The sequence below is a fragment of the Symsagittifera roscoffensis genome, chromosome 9 (assembly GCF_963678635.1).
Source record: "Symsagittifera roscoffensis chromosome 9, txSymRosc1.1, whole genome shotgun sequence".
NCBI classification, from domain to species: Eukaryota; Metazoa; Xenacoelomorpha; order Acoela; family Convolutidae; genus Symsagittifera; species Symsagittifera roscoffensis.
This window is the reverse complement of record NC_087070.1, coordinates 31,123,316-31,142,926: the sequence shown is the minus strand read 5'-3', so window position 1 is coordinate 31,142,926 and position 19,611 is coordinate 31,123,316. Positions and strand designations below refer to the sequence as shown.

Genomic DNA, 19,611 nt, shown 5'->3' with positions numbered 1-19,611 from the left:
CTACGACTCACAAGCGTTTTAGGGCGTCAAAAAAAGCCAGATCGCTAAAATTTTAAATAATTATTACTTCTTTATAGTTACTCTTATGGGGTTACTTTTTGAAAAAACCTATTTGCTCTATGAGTCTGCATCACTACTAAACCTTGAATTAAACCTCTTTAAAATATCATGTCGAAACGATAAATGACCAGAAAACTAGATAAATGATACAAACTTATGAGAAATTGGACGTTCACTCATTCTTTAAAAACTTAAACTCCTACATTCTTCTGTTTTTCACAAAAGCTCAACATTAAAAATTTTATGTTTGCATATTTAAAAAGCGGGGGAAAATGAATCTCTTGCGAAGCTTGATGTGAATTGCATTATCTTATTCGTTTTTTATAATTAATTTGTTAGTCATCATAACTGTTACTTAGTTATGACCTTGATACGCTCATTCTCTCCGGCCGAGAGAATGCTCTTTCACTTTTTAATGTTTTAACTTTGAGATTAATTCAATTTCAATCTACATTTTCATCTGTACATAAGTAGAATTAGCTGTAACAAAGGAACATTTATCATGGCGCAGTCAAACAGTAACGAATCAAACGTGAAAGATATACCTTCATTTTGGCAAAACCATACGGTGGACCCACCAATTCCCTGGGAGGAGAGGAGCGATCTGTTCCAACTGGCAGCAATGGCAAAAAAAGCATCGACAAAGACCACCTTCTAAACCCGATAGAACAATACCACCCACACCCGCTTTTATTGGAAAATCCACCGGAGGGCGAAACGGAAACCCAAAAACTGACCCGTCTGGAAAAGAGTATCCGTGAACAAAAGAGATATGACGATGAAGAGACAGCTTCGATGAAGACGGAAACAAAAAAATTCAATGGCATGAGATTTGAACAAGCTGACAAAAAACTCCGATCTATCCTTTATTCAGCCCTCGGAAACGAAGGAAAGAAAATCTTCGGCCAAAAAATTACGCGAGTCAAAATCCTCCAAATTTCTTTCAAGGAGTTCTGGGAAAATCTGTCAGTAGCATTCGTGAGGAAAACCAACGTTACGTTTGAAAGACACAAGCAATTGAACAGAAAACAGAGAGATAGAGAATCGTTGGAGCAATTTTTGGGAACCCCGCAGAAATGGCAAAGAAATGTAATATAACCGTAGGAGAAGACAAAATGATACGAGTTATTTTTATTAATAATTTGAAGAGCTCGGACATTCAACGCAAACTCCTTACAGAAACTCTACCACCTCTAGAGGCACTAAACGTGGCTCTCCTTGACGAAAAAGGAATAACGAACCACATGAAAATGAAGAGTAATTTTAAATCCAACGGATCTTTTTAACCAAACCCTTCAATCATTTTAATGTAAAAAGGGAACCAACTTTAAGCATCGAACGGAGCAACTTGCATGAAATGCGGCGGAACATTTTTTAAAAGACACAACTTGTACATCCTGTAAAAACCGCCTACATTTCACCAGACTATAAAAATCACGTCGTAAAACTGTAAATTTTGTAGATAGCCAAATTTTACATGATACAGATTGTAATTATTCCTCGGAACAACTGGATGTAAATAACGACCGTGTAAATAGAGAACGTTGTGGAGTTATCAATGCATGGTCAGAATGCGGACAGAGCGATAAGGATGATTACTCTGTATTAAATGTGACATTTATTTACGATAACCAAGGAAAAGAATTAAATAAATTACTAAACATCAGACTGACTAGGAAAAGAAAACCAAGTATTCCTCAATAGCCAAGTTGATTCAGCCAGCCCAGTGAGCTTCCTCAAACGGAATCTCCTTCACGAATTGAAGCTACGAGACCTCTACTTGAAAATATATCCGGTGGATCAGTCGACGAAAGAGCTTTACTGTGGGTTCACAGATAACGCGAATAACATCACTGGAAAGTTAATCCTACCATATTTTTGAACGGTCTCATAGAGATGGTCTCATAGAGAATGCCTTTTTTTGACAGAAGGACACGAGAGGAATATCCTTGGAAACGACAAATTACCGAAAATGGGAATCGAAGTATCTCAGAAGCACTTCCCACACTACTTTAACAAGAGAACCTGTAAGTCCATTAATCTAACTTTTTTCCCTGACAAAGAGAAAGAAATAGATATTATATCCAAGACTTTTAAACAATTATTCCTTCGGATTGGAAAAATTAAAAACCAAACAAAAATAACACATTTCCACGAACCTTTAAAACCAATACAACTAAAGGGCAGACGCGTTCCCCTACATTTACTTGATTCAGTAAAGACAGAACTAAGCCGACTCAAATCCGAAGAACATATCAAAAAATTGGAAAATTGCAACGAGGATAGATTTATTAGTTACCACCTGCAAAAAGGATAAACTGATCAAATTAGCTCTAGATTCGAAATTCATTCACAAACAATTTTACAAGAACAAATATCAGATGCCCATTATTCACAAATTAGTCGATAACGTGGCCTCGCAAGTTTCAAACGATTCAGTTGTAGAAGTTTCGTTTACCAATTTGGACTTAAAGAACGCATACAGCCAACTTTTTTAGATAACTTTACCAGCAGTCAATGCAACTTTAGCTTGGTAGGCGGAGACATAACCGTTACTTACCAATTTTTAACTGGTTTTTATGGACTCGGCGATATACCAAATGACTTTCAAAGAGTCATGGACTCAACAATTGGAAAAACTCCATTTACAAATTGTTACCTGGACGATATTTTAGTTGCTTCCAAAGGAAGTTTTACTGAACACAAGAACAATGTTCATAAAATTTTTTCGTTTTTAGATAATTACAATTTCGCAGTCAAATGGCCAAATTGTAAATTCTTTCAAAAAGAAATAGAGTGGCTCGGCTTTAAAATATCTAAATCAGGGATCGACCCTAAAATTGACAAAACCAAGGCTATCAAAGATATCCCAATTCCAAAAAATTTAAAGGAATTAAGATCATTCTCCGGGTCAACAAACCAATATATCAAATTTGTGCCAAATCTAGCATCCCTCGGAAGTCTATTAAAATCTCTACTAAACAAGAAATCAATTTTTTTATGGAACGAAGATCACACAAAGGCATTCGAGAGAATCAAATTAGAAATAGTCAGCCTTACCGAAAACACACACTTTGACGTCAAACTTATTACGAGATTAAAAACTGACGCCTCTCATAATGGACTTGGTGCCTCCCTCGAACAACTCCATAGAAATGACTGGAAAACAGTCTTTTTCGCCTCAAGATTTTAAAATCCACATGAATCCAAATATTCCACAAATGAATTGGAATTGCTGGGAATTGTTTGGGCGGTAGAACAATATAAGAATTATCTTTGCGGCTCAGAATTTGAAATTATTACTGACCCTAAAACCCACTTTTCAGCATTCTCACCAATTCACGCAAATAAAACTTATCATAGTCTTTTAACAAGATGGGTTGATCGTCTTTTACCGTTTAATTTCACAATAAAACACTTAGCAGGGAAAGACATGGGTTTTACTGATCTAATTTCAAGATCCCCCTCAGGAAAAGCAATTTCCCCATCTCATTACGACAAAGAATTTGTAGTTGCTACTCTCAAAAAAATCTGAAAAGCTTTGAATCCATTGGATAACGGAAAATCGATATGTAAGGCTATTTGTTCAAATTTGGAAAATTCCAATTACGCAAAATTACGTTAATTATGTGATCATCTCAGTTCTCAAATTCATTATTTCAACTGTTCCAATTTGCAATCTAAAACACTACAGAACTGGACTTAGTAATTCTAAATGTATTCCTTCGGATTTCTCGAACATTGATTCAACAAAATTTCTTTATCAAATTCTGCTTTTCTTTATTTTATAGTTCTTAATTGTAGCTTAATTATTAATTCTCCGGATCTTAAATTGTAAATAGTGTAAGTATGTCGAACAATCAAATCGTAATTAATCCTTCTTCTTCTGGTATTGAGGTCACAGTCGAATTCCCAATTTAATCCGAACACGAAAAGTTAGTGGCAAAATATCGTGAGAATTTGAAGCTGCCGGAGCGACCTTTGGAGCTAAATTCGTTATTTCATGCTAAATTCGTTGCCCTATCAACTGAGGAAGACCCAATGTTAAGTCCGATCGTTAAAGCCCTTCAAAATAAATAAGAAAAGATTAACGCCAACTCTCATTACCTAAACCAATTTAGAAAAATCTGCATGAATCCGACGGATTGCTCTGCAGGGATGGAAAACTTGTTATCCCCTTTACTTTACGAAACGCGGTATTGAAAACCCTTCACGAATCCCACCCTGGACAATTCGGTATGAAGTAACTAGCACAGTACATATGGTGGCCACACATAAATCGCCAGATTTATTTCCACGGGATAAATTGTTCCCAGTGCACTCAGACCGGTAAGAATATAAAAAGCATCATACCTAATACTCAATTCAGCGAACTACCACTTTTATCCGAACCTAACGAGGAATTGAATCTCGATTTTGCCGGTCCATTGAATTCCACTTGGGGAAAGAATAAATACCTTCTACTATGCATCGACCGATTTTTGAAATTTCCATCGTCTAAAACAACATTGTCAACCTCTTCAAACACAGTGATTGACTTTCTCCAGGATTATTTTTACTTTCGTGGCATTCCAATTTCTATTCGAGTTGACCACGCTTCCTGTTTTACTAGCCATGATTTTAATTTATTTTGCGATCCCAATAATATTAAATTAATATTTTGTACAGTCGGCGACCATCGCTCTAACGGTCTTGTAGAAAAACTTGTTCATACTATATTAATTAAATTATTAACAATGGCTCTCGAACAAACAAAACCTACCCTGCAACACATCATCTCAAAAGTTATTTGGAATTTCCGTTCTTCTTTTCAATCAAAAATAAAATGCTCACTATTCAAAATACACTTCAATAGGACATCTAATACGATCTGGAAACAATTGGCCTCTAATAAATTATCCGATGGATTTTTAGACAAAGAAAAATTATTCTTATGCAAGAAACGGACTCTAGACTGGAAAGCAGATGACCGGATTGAAGACGGCTACAAAGACAACCTAATACCAAAGAAGAACCAGTCCCCATTGGAGAAAGGGTATGAGTCGGACTACCCATCAGCTTCGAAACCCTCTTCTTCTCGCTTGCCTCTTCAAAGTCTTTTTAAAGGTAAAAAACTACGGAAAATCAAAGGAAGCATAAACGAAAACCCTTTCTACAAACAACTTAACCAGAAAATTATAAACGCATCAAAAACCACGGTAGAATTATCCGACGGAAAAATCATCAGAAATCTGACATTACTCTCCCGAAATCGAATTCATCTACTACACGCTCCTTTAGAGGAAATATCTCTTTTCCATCATTTCCTAAATTTGATTTTGAAGTAGGTTCAAGGAAGACGACCAAACCAAAATTTCTGCCGACAAGAAAAACAGGCCCGACGACAAGACAGCAGACAAAATCGGCCACTTCCGACAACTAAACTAGGACAAGGGTGTCAATCCCATCCTCTGAACCAGTCAAGAGCAAACCAACTCGAAACAAAGACACTACATCATACGCGGGCTACCTATCAGGTGAAGAATCTATGATAATTCCGTCGGATACGTCAGACATTAGCGATTGGAGAGAACGCGATTGCGGTTTCCCTTGCAGAGACAAGATTAGAGAACGCAATATTTCGGATAATTGTAGCCAATATGAACCTCCTATACCCTCTCTAGATCCTCAAGCAACCCAGGGTAACATAAAATCTGAGATTTTAGATAACCAGCCTTCAACTTCGGATCCGTTGGATTGCCCGATCAGTATAATTCCTGCAGGACAGAACTCAACACAACATCAACAAACCACTCATTTCCCTTTAGACTTAGAGACTAAACCTTCATCTACTCCAACGGAGCCATGGAAGAAATTGGAGGGGGACAAATCGGTCGACTTCCGAATCTATGAGATTGTTGATTCCTCAGATGACAATGCTACTACCCAGGGACCACGTTCGAAGGAAATCAGTACCACCGGTAATGAATTTAAACTAAGACGTTCGAGCCGTAACTTAGGACCTCCTCAATTCTATAGTAAAAGGTTTTATATGGATATTATACACGACAGAATCAACCAACCTGGATCAGCACTAAACCAAATCTCACTCGACGGTAATACCAACACTTCCACTACACAAATTCCTTCGGATAAGAAAACTCCTTTCTTCAGTATTCATTCGGTGAAAATTACAGCAAGTTCATCAGACTCCTCATCATTGGACACATTTTCTATTTGTTCTACCGACCAGTCATTAAGAGAGGCTGTAAACAGTTTTGACGAGCTCGTTGCTTTCGATAGCGAACTCTTTAATGCCGAATTAGAAAAATTCATCGAAGGCGACAATTTTCAAAACTGAAAACGTTTTAAACTCAAATTGTTATTACCAAATGTAGTACCCAGTGTAACTTTTAGTGCTAATCATCGTTCTTTAATTTTTAAATCACTCAGAGCCAGTAACAAAACCCAGTGCAGTTAGGATTAGTTATCTTTAACTAGTCAGCGTATTTTTTTTGGCGGGGGGTGGGGGCGTATTCCGCCGGATTCATCATGCCTATCATGCCGATTTAAAGTTATTAAGCTTATTATGCCTTATTTTAACAAACTTTATACCAAAAAATTGATCTTACGGAGTATTAATTTTTACTGTAGTATTTTGCGCTTTTATTAACATTTCGTCAGCTTTCTTTAGGGGGAGAAAAGGGCCAGTTGCCTTTAATTTAGTTTATTTTTTTCCTATTAAGGGGAATGATGTGAATTGCCTTATCTTATTCGTATTTTATAATTAATTTGTTGGTCATGATAACTAGTACTTAGTTATGACCTCGATACGTTCATTCTCTCCGGCGGAGAGAATGCTCCTTCACTTTTTAATGTTTTAACTTTGAGATTAATTCACTTTTAACCTACATTTTTATCTGTACATAAGTAGAATTAGCTGTAACAAAGGCACATTTTATCCAAGCCGTTGCAGAATACTGACCGTTTTTGAAAAGCTGACCAGCAATTTTTTTGTTATTTGAATATTGAATTTTTAATGGCTACCATGGCTAAAAAAAGTTGCAATTCGATCGGTAAAACATTACTGATCGAAGTGTTCTTGTTTTTAAGACAATGCGGTTTTGATTTTGTTTAGGTATTTTGACATAATAAAAAGTAATTTGAAAAAATGATTGCAGTTTTATCTGTTTTTTTTTGTTTTTCTTTCAAGAAAACTGGGCGAAATTAGGTAAAAAGAATTACAAGAAAAGATGGAAACTAAAGTCAAATTATCGTTAAAATTATAGTAGCATTAAATTTGGGAGGCCCGCTTCTTATCAAATCTCATCTAATTTTATCTGACAAACGATAAAATTGCAGACCACTTTTTCTCGACACCAAAGCAAACCTTTTCTTTAAAATGTTACCATACTTGACTACCTAAAAGCTTTCTTTGATGTTGTCGTAATTGACTGGAACAAAATGAATCGTACGTCATAGTCAGAAACCTACTTGGGAACAATTATGTTTAAAGTCCCCGTGAGCGTTCAACATTAAACATTTATGTTGAACATTAACTTTGCCTATCTCTTCAATTTTTCTATTTTGATATAAATACATAAAATAACTGTTTCAGGGTGATTTTTGGGGTGATTTGTTCTGCAAGCGGGCATTTTTGCTTTTTAAAATTTTTATCATTGTTCAGGCGACAAAATAATTTAAAAAACCATAGTGCGCAGTGGGTTTTTCAGCCAATTTAGGGGCTTCAAATAAAACTCATACAGGTATCGATCGACAAAATATTATACTAAAACCCTTTCAGTCGTGATTTGCATTCTAAAAACATCAAAAAAGTTGTATCAATTTCGAGACAAACGGGTCTGAGTTTTCCCATATTTTAGATTAATTCAATCGTTTTCGGCACTTGCCTATGAGTAGTAGAAGAGAGAATGTGATTCCGACGAAGAATTTACAGGAGATACCGACTGCAATGACGGCCCAGTCGTGTGACTCGGGCAGGTAGGTGTTGAAGTAGCCGAGGAGAAAACAGAATACTGCCAGACACCACTCCGCGCACACCAGCGTCCACTTCCGCCCATACCTAGTGCATCACACGCAATACACTCTATTATATTTGCCCTTGACATCAGCAAGGGTATTGCAATCGAGTACGATACTTTTTTCCGTACTTAATATTCAAACTTCTTATCGTTCGCGGCACCCTTAGCCTGGAGGTAATGAAAATGCCTGGGAGGGCAAAGGACTTTAGTTGGAATCTGATCAGGACCTATATTTATTATTGGAAAAAAATGTTTCAAATAAAGTTTTCGGCCTTTTAATTGTCTGCTCATGTTTTTTTTGGCTTAGTTGCCACATATTAGAATCGGTTTTTGCTGCAGGCAGTTAACATTGATTTTGCTTGTAGCGTTTTGATTTAATTCTGAAATTTTTTACGTATTTCTTTTCCTTTATTTGTCCCAAATTTTTTGGCCTAATATTTGTCTTATTTTAGGCCACCTTATTTTTGGTCGTATCTATTACTGCTCCCCTCCCCATTTTTATGTTGTTTGTAATTTTTTAAAATCGGTTTTTTAAAACTTCTTTTTTCAATTTCTGTTTTGCTTTGTCTTTATAGTTTTCGGCTTATTCTAAATCGGCTAGGTAGTCTCTTTTTGGTTCTTTTGATTAGCGGAAAGTTTTTTCTGCGTGTGTGTGCTCTGAGGGGAAGTACCACTTAAAATTTTTCGAGTAGTTTTGAATTTAAAAAACTAGGCATGAGTTTTTGCTCAGGTGTTTTCGGCTTTGTTACCGCTTGCTTAGTTTCGTTCCGACGCTGATTGCTCATCCTTTTGTCTGGATATGTTTTTTCCTCAAGTAACTTCAATCATTTTGATAGATCTAGTTGTATCGCAAGTAGTGCAAAGCTCAGCTTCGCCTCTGTTTATTAAGCTGCAAAAAATTGGAACGACAACGAAAGAAAGCTATTGCTAATTTTGAGCAGGTTTGGTTTTTAGGTGAACTTGAGACATATTTTTTGATAATTTAGCTTTTGCACGGAAAATTTATCTGCAATAATCATTTACTATTTTTTTTTTAGTTTTGTCTGTTTTCGCAATTTTCTGTAACACCAAATTGATGACACTATTTAAGATAAGCGGAAACCTTTAGATTCATATTGCTCTAAATTGAGAGCGTTTTAGGCTGACTCTGTTTTTTAGCATTATTTTTTCGTCAATATGAGTAAACCTTGGTGTGCACGATAACTAAATGAGTAATATAATAAGCAGCAAAAAGTTCGGATAATTTGAGTTAGTTTAAAAGAGCAATCTACTGCCAATTTTGAGCATTTTTTGCAAGTTTTTTTCCAGATTTATGTTTAACCAGGTCCCTACACAATAAGTCAATCAGACGGCTAAGTGTAAGTAAAGCATTGTCTGGTAGACACCATTTGCTCCGCTTCGCTCCTCTGGGCTTAAACTGGGCACGAGATATATTCAATGTGAATAAGTGTTCGCCACTAAATCATTTCATAATTAGTTTAAATTAATTAAGAATCGAAAAGGAAAAGTAAAAATCAACAGAATTTTGCTGAGAAACCGTGAGTTGATTGTTTTTATTTTGAATAGAAGCTGTCACTACATCTGCCATCTGCCAGTTAACTTTGTTCTTTAACTATTTTAGTTAACTACTTTAGTGACCAGTTTGTGAACGGTTCCAGGTGCACTTATTTCTCTCCAAATTCGAATCATGGTTTTTAAGATAAGCGGAAATCGAGCAGCATATTTCAAGTGGAGTAATAAATTTTATCATTAACTCACTGGTTGAAATGATACCGTTTCAGAAAATTATGTGTAAAAACCGAAAATAATTTGACATCAAATTGATGTTGACCGAAAAACACCTTCAAATCAGCAGAAAGCTGATAATCATCTGCGCTATTTGCATTGCCGACAACTTTTGTCATGAGATATAAGTCAAGTTAGAACTCTCAAAAACATAAAGTGAAATAGTGTTTCGAAAAATCTTGACCCTGTCTTTACAAAATTTCACCACCGTTTTACCTCGTTTCTATTTCGAGCTTATCAAATTATACCCCTTGATAAAAAACACATTTTTTTGGCTACTACTTTTGAGGGAGACAGCTCGGGATACGAACCAAGTATCTCAGACTGAAAACAAAAAATTTTGAACTAAGCAACCGGCTCAGCTACTTCTTGTTCAAAAGTTGATTTAATTCCCAAAAATAAATTTGTCACTTTTTGAACGCACTACAAAATTGCGACAATAGTTGCGACACTACAAAGATTGTGTAATAGTATGAACTCTCTTTTTTTTCCAACCTAAGTCGCAAATATTGTTGCGACAATATGTGTTCATTTTGAAAGTATTCATTTTGGTCAATAACCAGCCACTAATTACAGCTAATGCTAAGGATATTAACACAGCCTATCATAGTCCCTATAGCACTTTAGCTTCAAGGTATCATGGATTTGTAGCGTAGAGGGTAGTAGAGAATGAGACCCGCGACAACATAAGAGGGTTCGATCCAGGGCTGGGTCAGACGTTCTTAATGATTTTTTTTCGTTACTATTCAAAATGTGTCCGGTTCATAAATTGAGGCATATTAAATGGTAATTCTTTTTTCAAATCGACTGGTACTGCTAATGCGTCATAATTGGTTTGCGTCACTTAGCAATTCTGTAGACTCGTAATTGGCGTGCGTCACTTAAGAAGTTTTGTAGACTGAAAGTTTGACTCATTCGGTTTTTCGCAGTAGCGTTCTCGGTCATACTTTTGCTTGTGTATGCGAAGTACAAGTTCGGCTCTGTGTTTTTATCTTACCTCTAACTTTACCAGAGTTTTAGTTTCAATATTGAGCAAAATGTGGTATTTTGTAAGGTATTCATAAAAACTTAGAAAATCAAATGCAATCAACATAAAAAAGATCCCATAATTTTTTGGAGAACTATCCCATTACAAAAAATCTAGCGTCATTATTTGAAATAGATGATGCAAAATCAATTAACGACGAATTAGCTCATCAATTGTTGAAGAGAGAATGTTACATGTTAACTTCAAAGTTAGTCAACCTTGAGACAATAGGAGAAATTTATAAATACTAATTGCTTTATTAGGGTAATTCGTGGTTCCTAATAGAATAATGAAGTCGCATAAATAAACAATTAGTGTTTATTTTTGTCGTCCATTTTTCAAGGTTGGCTCAAAGTGATGTTAGCGTATAAATTTTCGTTGAAACTTTAAGCGCTCAATTTTTCTTTTTGTTTCCTCGCACAAAGCAACTAAAGTAAATAATACTTTCTGTTCAATGATAAATCTTTTAAACAGTAGTTATAATTTTTGCAGTACAGACGGTTCTATGCAAAATCAAAACTTTAAAGTGAGATTGTCTAGCTGCAGACTTCGAAAGATGACTGAATTTCCCAAAACTTCTCAGTTACGGAAATGGTCAGTTACCTATTACTCTAGCTAGAAGCTAGTGCATTAGTGCACGCCTTCTTTTTTTTCTAACCTAAGTCGCAAATAAAATTGTTCATTGTTTGGTGGCAAGTATTCACTTACTATTTGATGGCACTTTCGCTATAATCACGATCTGTAGCATTGGAAATTTCATAGCATCTGTTCTCTGCTTATTTTTGGCCAGTTTTTGTGATCAATTAAGCGTCCGTGGCGCAGTAGTTAGAGCGTGAGACGCATAATCTGTTGGTTGCGATTGGTCGGAGATCGAATCCGAGTAGCAGCCGAAATATTTTTTTAAACTAATTTGAGGCTTAATTCTTTTTTCTTATTGCACTTTATAGAACTGCTGTTTGTCGCGTTTTCGCTAGTGTTTGCGACGCGAAGCTTCCATTTTTTCTACAAAACAAGTATGGCCTTAACCTCATGGAGCACTTTTTGCTTCAGAAACTGTAAAAACAGATAATTGCCTACAGTTAATTGACTACTTTTTCAGGAAAATTTTCACTCAATTCTTCCACGGTTTTGTTTTAGAGTTTTGCTTTTCTTGTTTCAGATGAGCCGTGTTAACATCCGATATCTCACACATCCGAAAAATTAAAAAGTTATCTCACACAAACCAAAAAAAAGATATACCAGACACCAGCATTTATAATGCAAACAAAAAACAAGACTGCTGAATTTTGAGAGAAGCCTTGACTGATCCGACTGACTCTTAAAATTACGCAATTTAATTTCAGTTAGCAAAATTGATAAAAAAATAAAGAAAAACGTTTTTCTTTTTATCTATCCCAAAATGCTTTCTGAAGAAGTGGGCAATTTATCGGGCACCCAATATTACCTTGCTTGAGCTGCTTAGATTGGTCCAATTCCATTTGGGAGATTTCTGGGTCGGAAAATTCCACGGTCACGCGTTGTACAAAGCTAGTTGCTCTAAGTTAGCTTTTTTTGGCTATAGGTGTTCCATATTTTCAAATCAAATAGCTATTTATATGATTAAATTGATCTGATGTGAAGATGTAAAAAACTTTATATAGAGTCCTACCCTCTGTTATCAAGCTCTTCACACGTTGGCGCGACTGCAGTGGTCACTATTTATCCAGCCAAAACTAATTAACCACAGCAGCTTTTAAGCGAACGGTAGAAATCTGATAATTGACCTACTTTTTAAAATTTGCCGGATGTTTTTAGGATATTTTGATTCGCATATTGAATAACAAGTCAGCAACATTAGTTTAAAACGTGCAATTAACTCTGTTGTGCGTTCAAGCTTGCATTTCAATAAAATCGAAAAAATCGATTACAAAGGAGTTAAATTGTCTTTATCTAATAAAGTGAAAAATAATTGATTATAATTGATTTGCGATGGATTTTAATGTTTTTTGTTTTAAAACTGGCACTATAATTAATTTTTAATTGATTATAAACGATTACTTTTTGTTTTTATGGACACTGACTGCAAAACTCAATTTTAATTGGTTTTCATCCATGGAACTCCAGTGCGGATACGTTCTAGTTCGTTTTTCTTATGTTGCTTTTTCGTACTTTTATATGGCTAATTATTTATTGTTCTGAATTTCGAAAAAAGTAAAATATATGCTCGGCTGGTTTAAGAAGAACCTTAATCTCAGGGGATTGATCCCTTCATTCCCGCACCACCGTAAAAGAATTGAGGCAGCTAATTGGTCTTATAAATTCCATAGACGACTCGATTTAAACCACTTAAAATTTGATATTCTAAGCCTGAAATTTTAGTTTGTCAATGCTTAATTAACCAAAAACCACATTCGAGACCAAGAAACGAGCATTTGGAACATTTAGGGCTTTGCTCTGGTAGATGAAAAATAAGCATCTATAAAACGTGTGGAAAAAAGCTCAGAGAAATTTTTTAAATTGCGTTTTGGCTCAATAAGATGTGCAATACGCTATGAAAACGTAGCCTCAAAATATTATGTAACTCAACCACGTACGATACCCTTTTGTGGTACTCAGAAGTTGCGTGGAAAAAATTAAGCCCGAATTCAAAATTCCTATCCACACCTTTGGTCTGTAATTTCAATTTTTGCGATCTGAGATGCGACTTAGAGATGTTCTAATTGAAAATGACCGGTTTGAAAACTGGTCAATTTCACTAATGAACTTCATAAAGCCTGATTGAAAAATAGATTTTCATAGATGCTCTAAGAATCGCAGTAAGCACAATTGCAAAATAACAATCATCAGAATAATGTTTTTTGAACTGACTATAGGGATATTACCGTTCAGCGAGTACGAATGCGACGGCGTATGCGGGCAACTCCACAATTCCCCCCAGACAGAAGGAGATGTACACATTGCCACCCCACCTGGTCGAGGCCAGACTCAACATGTAGTAGCCCAGATTGTTCACGAACCTAGAGTTGGAATTAAATTTAACTTTTTCGGGATTATGTCATTCATCCTGGAAATTTTTCAAGTATATTGAAGTATATTTGAGATTTGAACTTAATCACCAGTTGCCGAGCGTAATATTAGCATCCATTTTTCACATTTTCCTAGTTCTTCTGACCCGGTTTCAATTTTACATAATATACTTTTTAAAACCCCCTTTTGAGACATCGACTGCCACTCTTTTTTATGACAGAAAAAACAACGGAAAAAAAACTGACTGCTAACTTACCAAAGTGATGAGACCATGAAGAAGTATACGCGAATCCTCGGGGTCTTGACCAGGTCTAGGGGAGTGTAGACTCTGGTTCCGACTGCCTCGGAGGAGTCTGCTTCTATGGCTGGCTTCAGCTGGTAGTTGAACTGCATCCGGTTAATCCTAGCTCCCTTCATCATCACTTTCCTCGCCTTCTCCACCTGGTTGCTGGCCACGTGGAACTGGGGACTCTCCGGCAGGAACCTTCAAGAAGATTACATATAGTAAAAATAAAAGCCAAATCGTAGGCGAAACTCCTTAATCGGTTATCAAATCTCAATGAAGTTAATTATTATGATTTTTAAAAGTTTATTTAAGCACCAAACTTCAAAGAGACTCTCAAGTGCTCAGTCAATACAGTAAAAAAGATGTGTCTTAAGTTTCTTCTTAATCACAGTAAATGTCGCTGCACATTTAATATCCAGCGGTAACATAATCCATAGCTCCGCTCCACAATAAAAAAATGACCGCAGCCCAAAGTCGGTTCTGCAGCGAGAAAAAACAAAGTTCAATTAACCTAAGACTGCTCACTTTGAGGTCGTTTCATAGTGATCAAACTAGTTCACTTCCCGTTTAGTTTATGTTCAATATTATATCTATCAATCAACCACTCTCTCACACCGGTGCTAGACTTAGTTGACAGGTACTAACCTTCGGAGCGTTTGGCACCTTCGGTAATCTCCTATTTCAGTTGTCGCTTATGATCTTATAAGAAACGGTTGTTAATTAAGATTGGAACTTAATTTTACTACATCATCTTTTTCAACATGGCGCAGCCAGCAAATCAAGGTGGGGGAAAAACCCATTAGGCATCATGTCCTTTTGGCCACTCAATTGCGCGGAGCCACCAATGCAGTGGGAGTTCTGGATGAACAGATTTCAATGGGGAATGGTGGCAAAGCACACAATCAACCCGAAAAACTACTACCACACAGCGAGCCTTACTGCAGACCAAGTCACCGCTTCGCTTTGCCGGAGGAAGTTGACGGAAAGAATCGATTGGCTCCAGAACAAACATTAATTTCAAACATGAATTTGTGTCTGGGAGAGAAGGGGCAGGACGAATTGCACAACAGGAGGCCTCACTTGGATTTGACAACTACAAGATACCCGAGAGTGTTGGACGCAATGGAGGGAGAATTTAAAAAGGAAAGGAAAGAGACGTACGAGGTATTTCAATTACTGTCACGCAAGCAACGTATCGGCCAGCCGCTTTAACAGTTTCATTCTGTTCTTAGCGGGCTAGCAGCCCGGTGTGCGTTCGGAAAAATGGAGTCCAGAATACTGCGAGATGTATTTATTGTGAAAATGACAAACGGGGAGGCCCAAATTAAGCTATGTCGCGCAACAAAAACGCCGGAAGAGGCGCATCGGATCGCGTTATCGTATGAAAGGGGAGATAAATATGCAAGAACATACGTGGCAACGACGGGAGGCACCGGAGGATCAAGTGCACCGATGGCTGGAGGACTTCAGATTAAATCGGAACCGGTGGGCGTAATCCGAGGGTGATACCGGAACAGCCGAGGGCGCGGATGAGGTCAAACACAAGGACGAGGACAATTTCGGAGAGGGGGAAATGTAAGCGAACGTAAATGTTATAACTGTGACAAGCCCAAATTCACCAGGGATTATCTGAATGAGCGTGCCGCGAAGGGGGAAACGTGCAACTTTTGTAAAAAGGTGGGCCATTGTGAGCGCACGTGCCGAGCAAAACGAAATAACCGGGGACGCCAGTCATCGGAGATGATTCAGGAACAGGATGATCAGTATCATTACGAGCAAGAAGACATTGACGAAATCGTACAAGAAAGTTCGGTGGGATGGGTAAATACCCCAAAGCCCACAAAACAGCATCATTCTTGGGACTCGGACAGTTCGGGAGATTGTTTAATCATGTCAATTAGATCAAAGAACAGGACCGAGCTGAAAGTAGCAGGCGCTAAGTTGCCCCCTGCGATAAATGGGAAGAAGACAAGCGTATGGATTGACTGCGGGTCACCAAAATTGATCTTTACAATTGGGGAGTTAAGAAGGACATTAGGCACAAACGGAGTACATCTGAAGGAATTAGCACAAGTGTATCAAGAGTTCCGGTATTACGGCAACATTCCGCTGAGTTTATTGGGAACTATGCAAGTGCAATTAACATCAAACGGATGGGAGACGATAGCAACTAGCAAAGTGATTGGAGGAAACCGCCCTTCAATAATTGACCGAGATCTTTTGCCGCATTTGAGATTGCAGCTGGTTCAAAAGACACCAGGGCAGCGGGTGATGGAGATCCATGGAGAGCACGCCTAGGGAGAATATGCCGAGGGAGAAAACAATCTGGATCAATGGCAGGATTAATTTAGTGAGCAGTTTTCTAAATTTTTTAAACGGGTCGGTAAAATACGAAATTATAAAGTACAGGCGGAATTTTTAAAACTCTGTTACCTATCCAGCAGAAAGGTAGGCGTGTACTAATAACTTCGCAAGAAAAAGTAGACCGCGAAATAGAAAAATTATTACAACAAGGACATATTGAAAAACTAGTTGACTGTTTGGAACGATAATTTGTCTCCCCAATTGTGATTACGGTAAAGAAGGATGGGTCAGTAAAGTTGGAGGCCCGGGAGACCCGAAAACTAAATAAACAAGTCCATAAAATTAAATATCAAATGCCCAATTTTGAGGAATTGATGGACACGGCTGGCGAAATGATTAGCGAAAAGAAATTGGGGGATATTTATTCTTCTACAATGGACTTAACGTACGCGTACGGATAATTATTACTCAGCTCAGAAACTAGAGTACAAAGTAATTTTTCACTGTTTTGGGGAAAATCGACGGGTACATATCGATTTGAAACGGAGTTCCATGGCCTAACATCTATGCCGGCGGAGTTCCAAAGAGTGATGGATTCCATACTGTCGGAATTTCCACAGGCACGCGCATTTATTGACGATATACTCATCACAAAGAGAGGATCGGAAATTGAACATATCTCCACGGTGGAAAAGATATTAAAAAACTAGACAAGGGAAAAAGTCATTAAAACTGTCTAAATGTAATTTTGCGCAACGGGAATGCCAATGGCTCGGACATAGAATCACATCAACAGGAATAACCCCATTAGTCCGGAAAATAACCCCAATTGAAGCACTTAACCCACCTCGTACTTTATCTACTTTATCGCAATTTAAATCCTTTATGGGATCAATCTACAGCCTCAATAAGTATATGCCGGCGCTAGCAGAATCGTCGGCGCCGTTACGCCCTTTACTAAGCCGAAAGAATGAATATGTGTGGACACTGGAATGTCAGGCGTCATTTGAGAATTTAAAAAACGAGGTTGCGAATATCGTAGAGCTGAAACATTTTGACGTTCACAAAGATATTTGGATGGATTAGAAGCCGTATTAGAGCAACTCGGAACGGACGGTTGGCGGCCAATTTCATTTGCATCGCGATACCTAAACAACGCTGAAAAACTATATTCGACTAACGAGCTAGAAATTTTAGCGGTTGTTTGGGGGGCAGAGTATTTCCGAAATTACGTTTTGGGGCGTCCTTTTACAATTATTACTGATCATAAAGCTCTTGTATCATTACTAAACGGGAAAAACAAGAAAAACAAAACGATGTTCAGCCGCTAAACACGTTGGTTAGATAGACCGATTCCTTTTGATTCCTGTGTCGAACATAAACCTGGGGTAAAGATAGGCCTGGCTGATTATTTGTCTCGGAACCCTAGCGATTTAGCCAAGCCCATTTCAAAGTATGACAGCATGTTTATGGTCGCGAAAATAAATTCGATTAATCGAACCTTCGGAGTAATGAACACACGCTCATCCAGAGGACCGGAAATATTTAAAGCCAATGGCTCAGTTAATCATGTTTCGACCAATAGGAAAGCAGTAACTGCTGTGAATAAACGACCGCTAAAGTGCCAGCGAACATGCGAAGATACTTCAGCCAATGAAAATCACACACGTAATGACTACCGACGGACAAGCGAGAGAAATCTAAAAACAGTTGAAGCGATTACCAACTTAAACGACGGCGGCAAGGAAGTTATTAATACTATATCAAGATTTACCGGAGAACACGAAAAGATGAAGAAAACTTTTCGAAAAATGGAAAGATTTCTAGAGCGACATCCAAGCAATAATTCGAGAGAGAGCGGAGATGAAGCGGAGGAGCTGGACGCAAATCCACAAGTACAACCGATCACAATTGAAACAACAACAACCAAGACGAATACCATACTTTCGATACCTTCGGCGTTTCCAGGGGAATCCTTTCCGACGGTGGATCCGGCAGCGTGCATAATGTCAATAGTGCCAAGGAATTGCAAAACAAAACAGAAGAATACTGCCCTTCGCGAGTTGTTTAGCCTGAGGTTCATCGAGTCAAAAAATGCCTCAGATCCACAATTACAAGCGATTTACGAGATGGCGGAAACAAAAGACCCCGAACTACAACAAAAGGTGCACAGGATGAATCGTTACTACTCCCAATTCGTCAACGACTTTCATGTACGCGACAAAGTCTTATGGATGGACGACAAACTAGTTATACCAAACACTCTACACAAGGTCATAAACAATAGACTTCACTACTATCATCACGGGAAATCCAACATGTTTACGACAGCTAAGGATATTTGGTTTCCATATATTCACAGAAATATTGCGGCGATGGCAGAGAACTGCAGAGAGTGCACGGAAGCTGGTAAGAATCTTAAGTAAATGCGTAGTAGAGGAGATTTAGGATCCATTGCAGAACCAAAAGAATCAAACGAATCGGTGCAATTAGATTTTTGGGGGCCGATAAGTTATTTGAATGAATCTAAAAAGTATGTCATCGTAGCCGTAGACCGTTTCTCCCGTTGGCCATCGGCAATGGTTTGCGGAAATAACCGTTCGGACAAATTTTTAGAATTTCTCATGCCCTATATAAACAACCACGGTGTTCCAAGGAAAATTCATGTGGATCAGGGTATTAATTTCATGTCAAGGGACGTAAAAGCGTTTTGTAACGGCGAAGGAATCGAAATCGTACAATCCCCAGTGAACGATCACCGCGCGAAATGGTGTGTGAACAAACAATCGGCAGCTTAAAGAACTCAATCCTCACGTACTCACGAGAAAAACCAGCGGAACCCCTAGGGAAAAAGATTGAGAGCGCCTTCGGAGCGTTACAATTTGCAAACAACGCGACTCTCAAAATAACGCCATTCGAAGCTCACCACGGTCGGGAGGCTAATACAATGTTAAGAAAGCTAACCAAGAAGCCCTCATCAAGAAATTTGATCTGGTCGAACGTAATTAAATCTAAATCTACTTGTTTAGACGAACGAGATCCAACAGTACGAGACATGCCCAGCCCGGCGGATACAAACTGGGGCGCTAGATTGGACACTGAATATGGCAATAGACGGAACC

General features: G+C 37.8%; 1 protein-coding gene across 12 annotated transcripts in view; it reads right to left on the bottom strand.

Moving 5' to 3' along the window:
* Positions 1–19,611, bottom strand: part of LOC134854087 (organic cation transporter protein-like) — an 83,173-nt gene that overhangs the window by 9,763 nt on the left and 53,799 nt on the right. For all 12 annotated transcript variants that reach the window (XM_063870175.1, XM_063870182.1, XM_063870177.1 and 9 more), the window contains 3 exons: positions 14,156–14,383; positions 13,755–13,889; positions 7,950–8,122 (listed from right to left, as the gene is read on the bottom strand). In XM_063870175.1, coding sequence (XP_063726245.1) covers positions 7,950–8,122; positions 13,755–13,889; positions 14,156–14,383 — 536 coding nt within the window. The remainder of the gene's footprint in view (positions 1–7,949; positions 8,123–13,754; positions 13,890–14,155; positions 14,384–19,611) is intronic.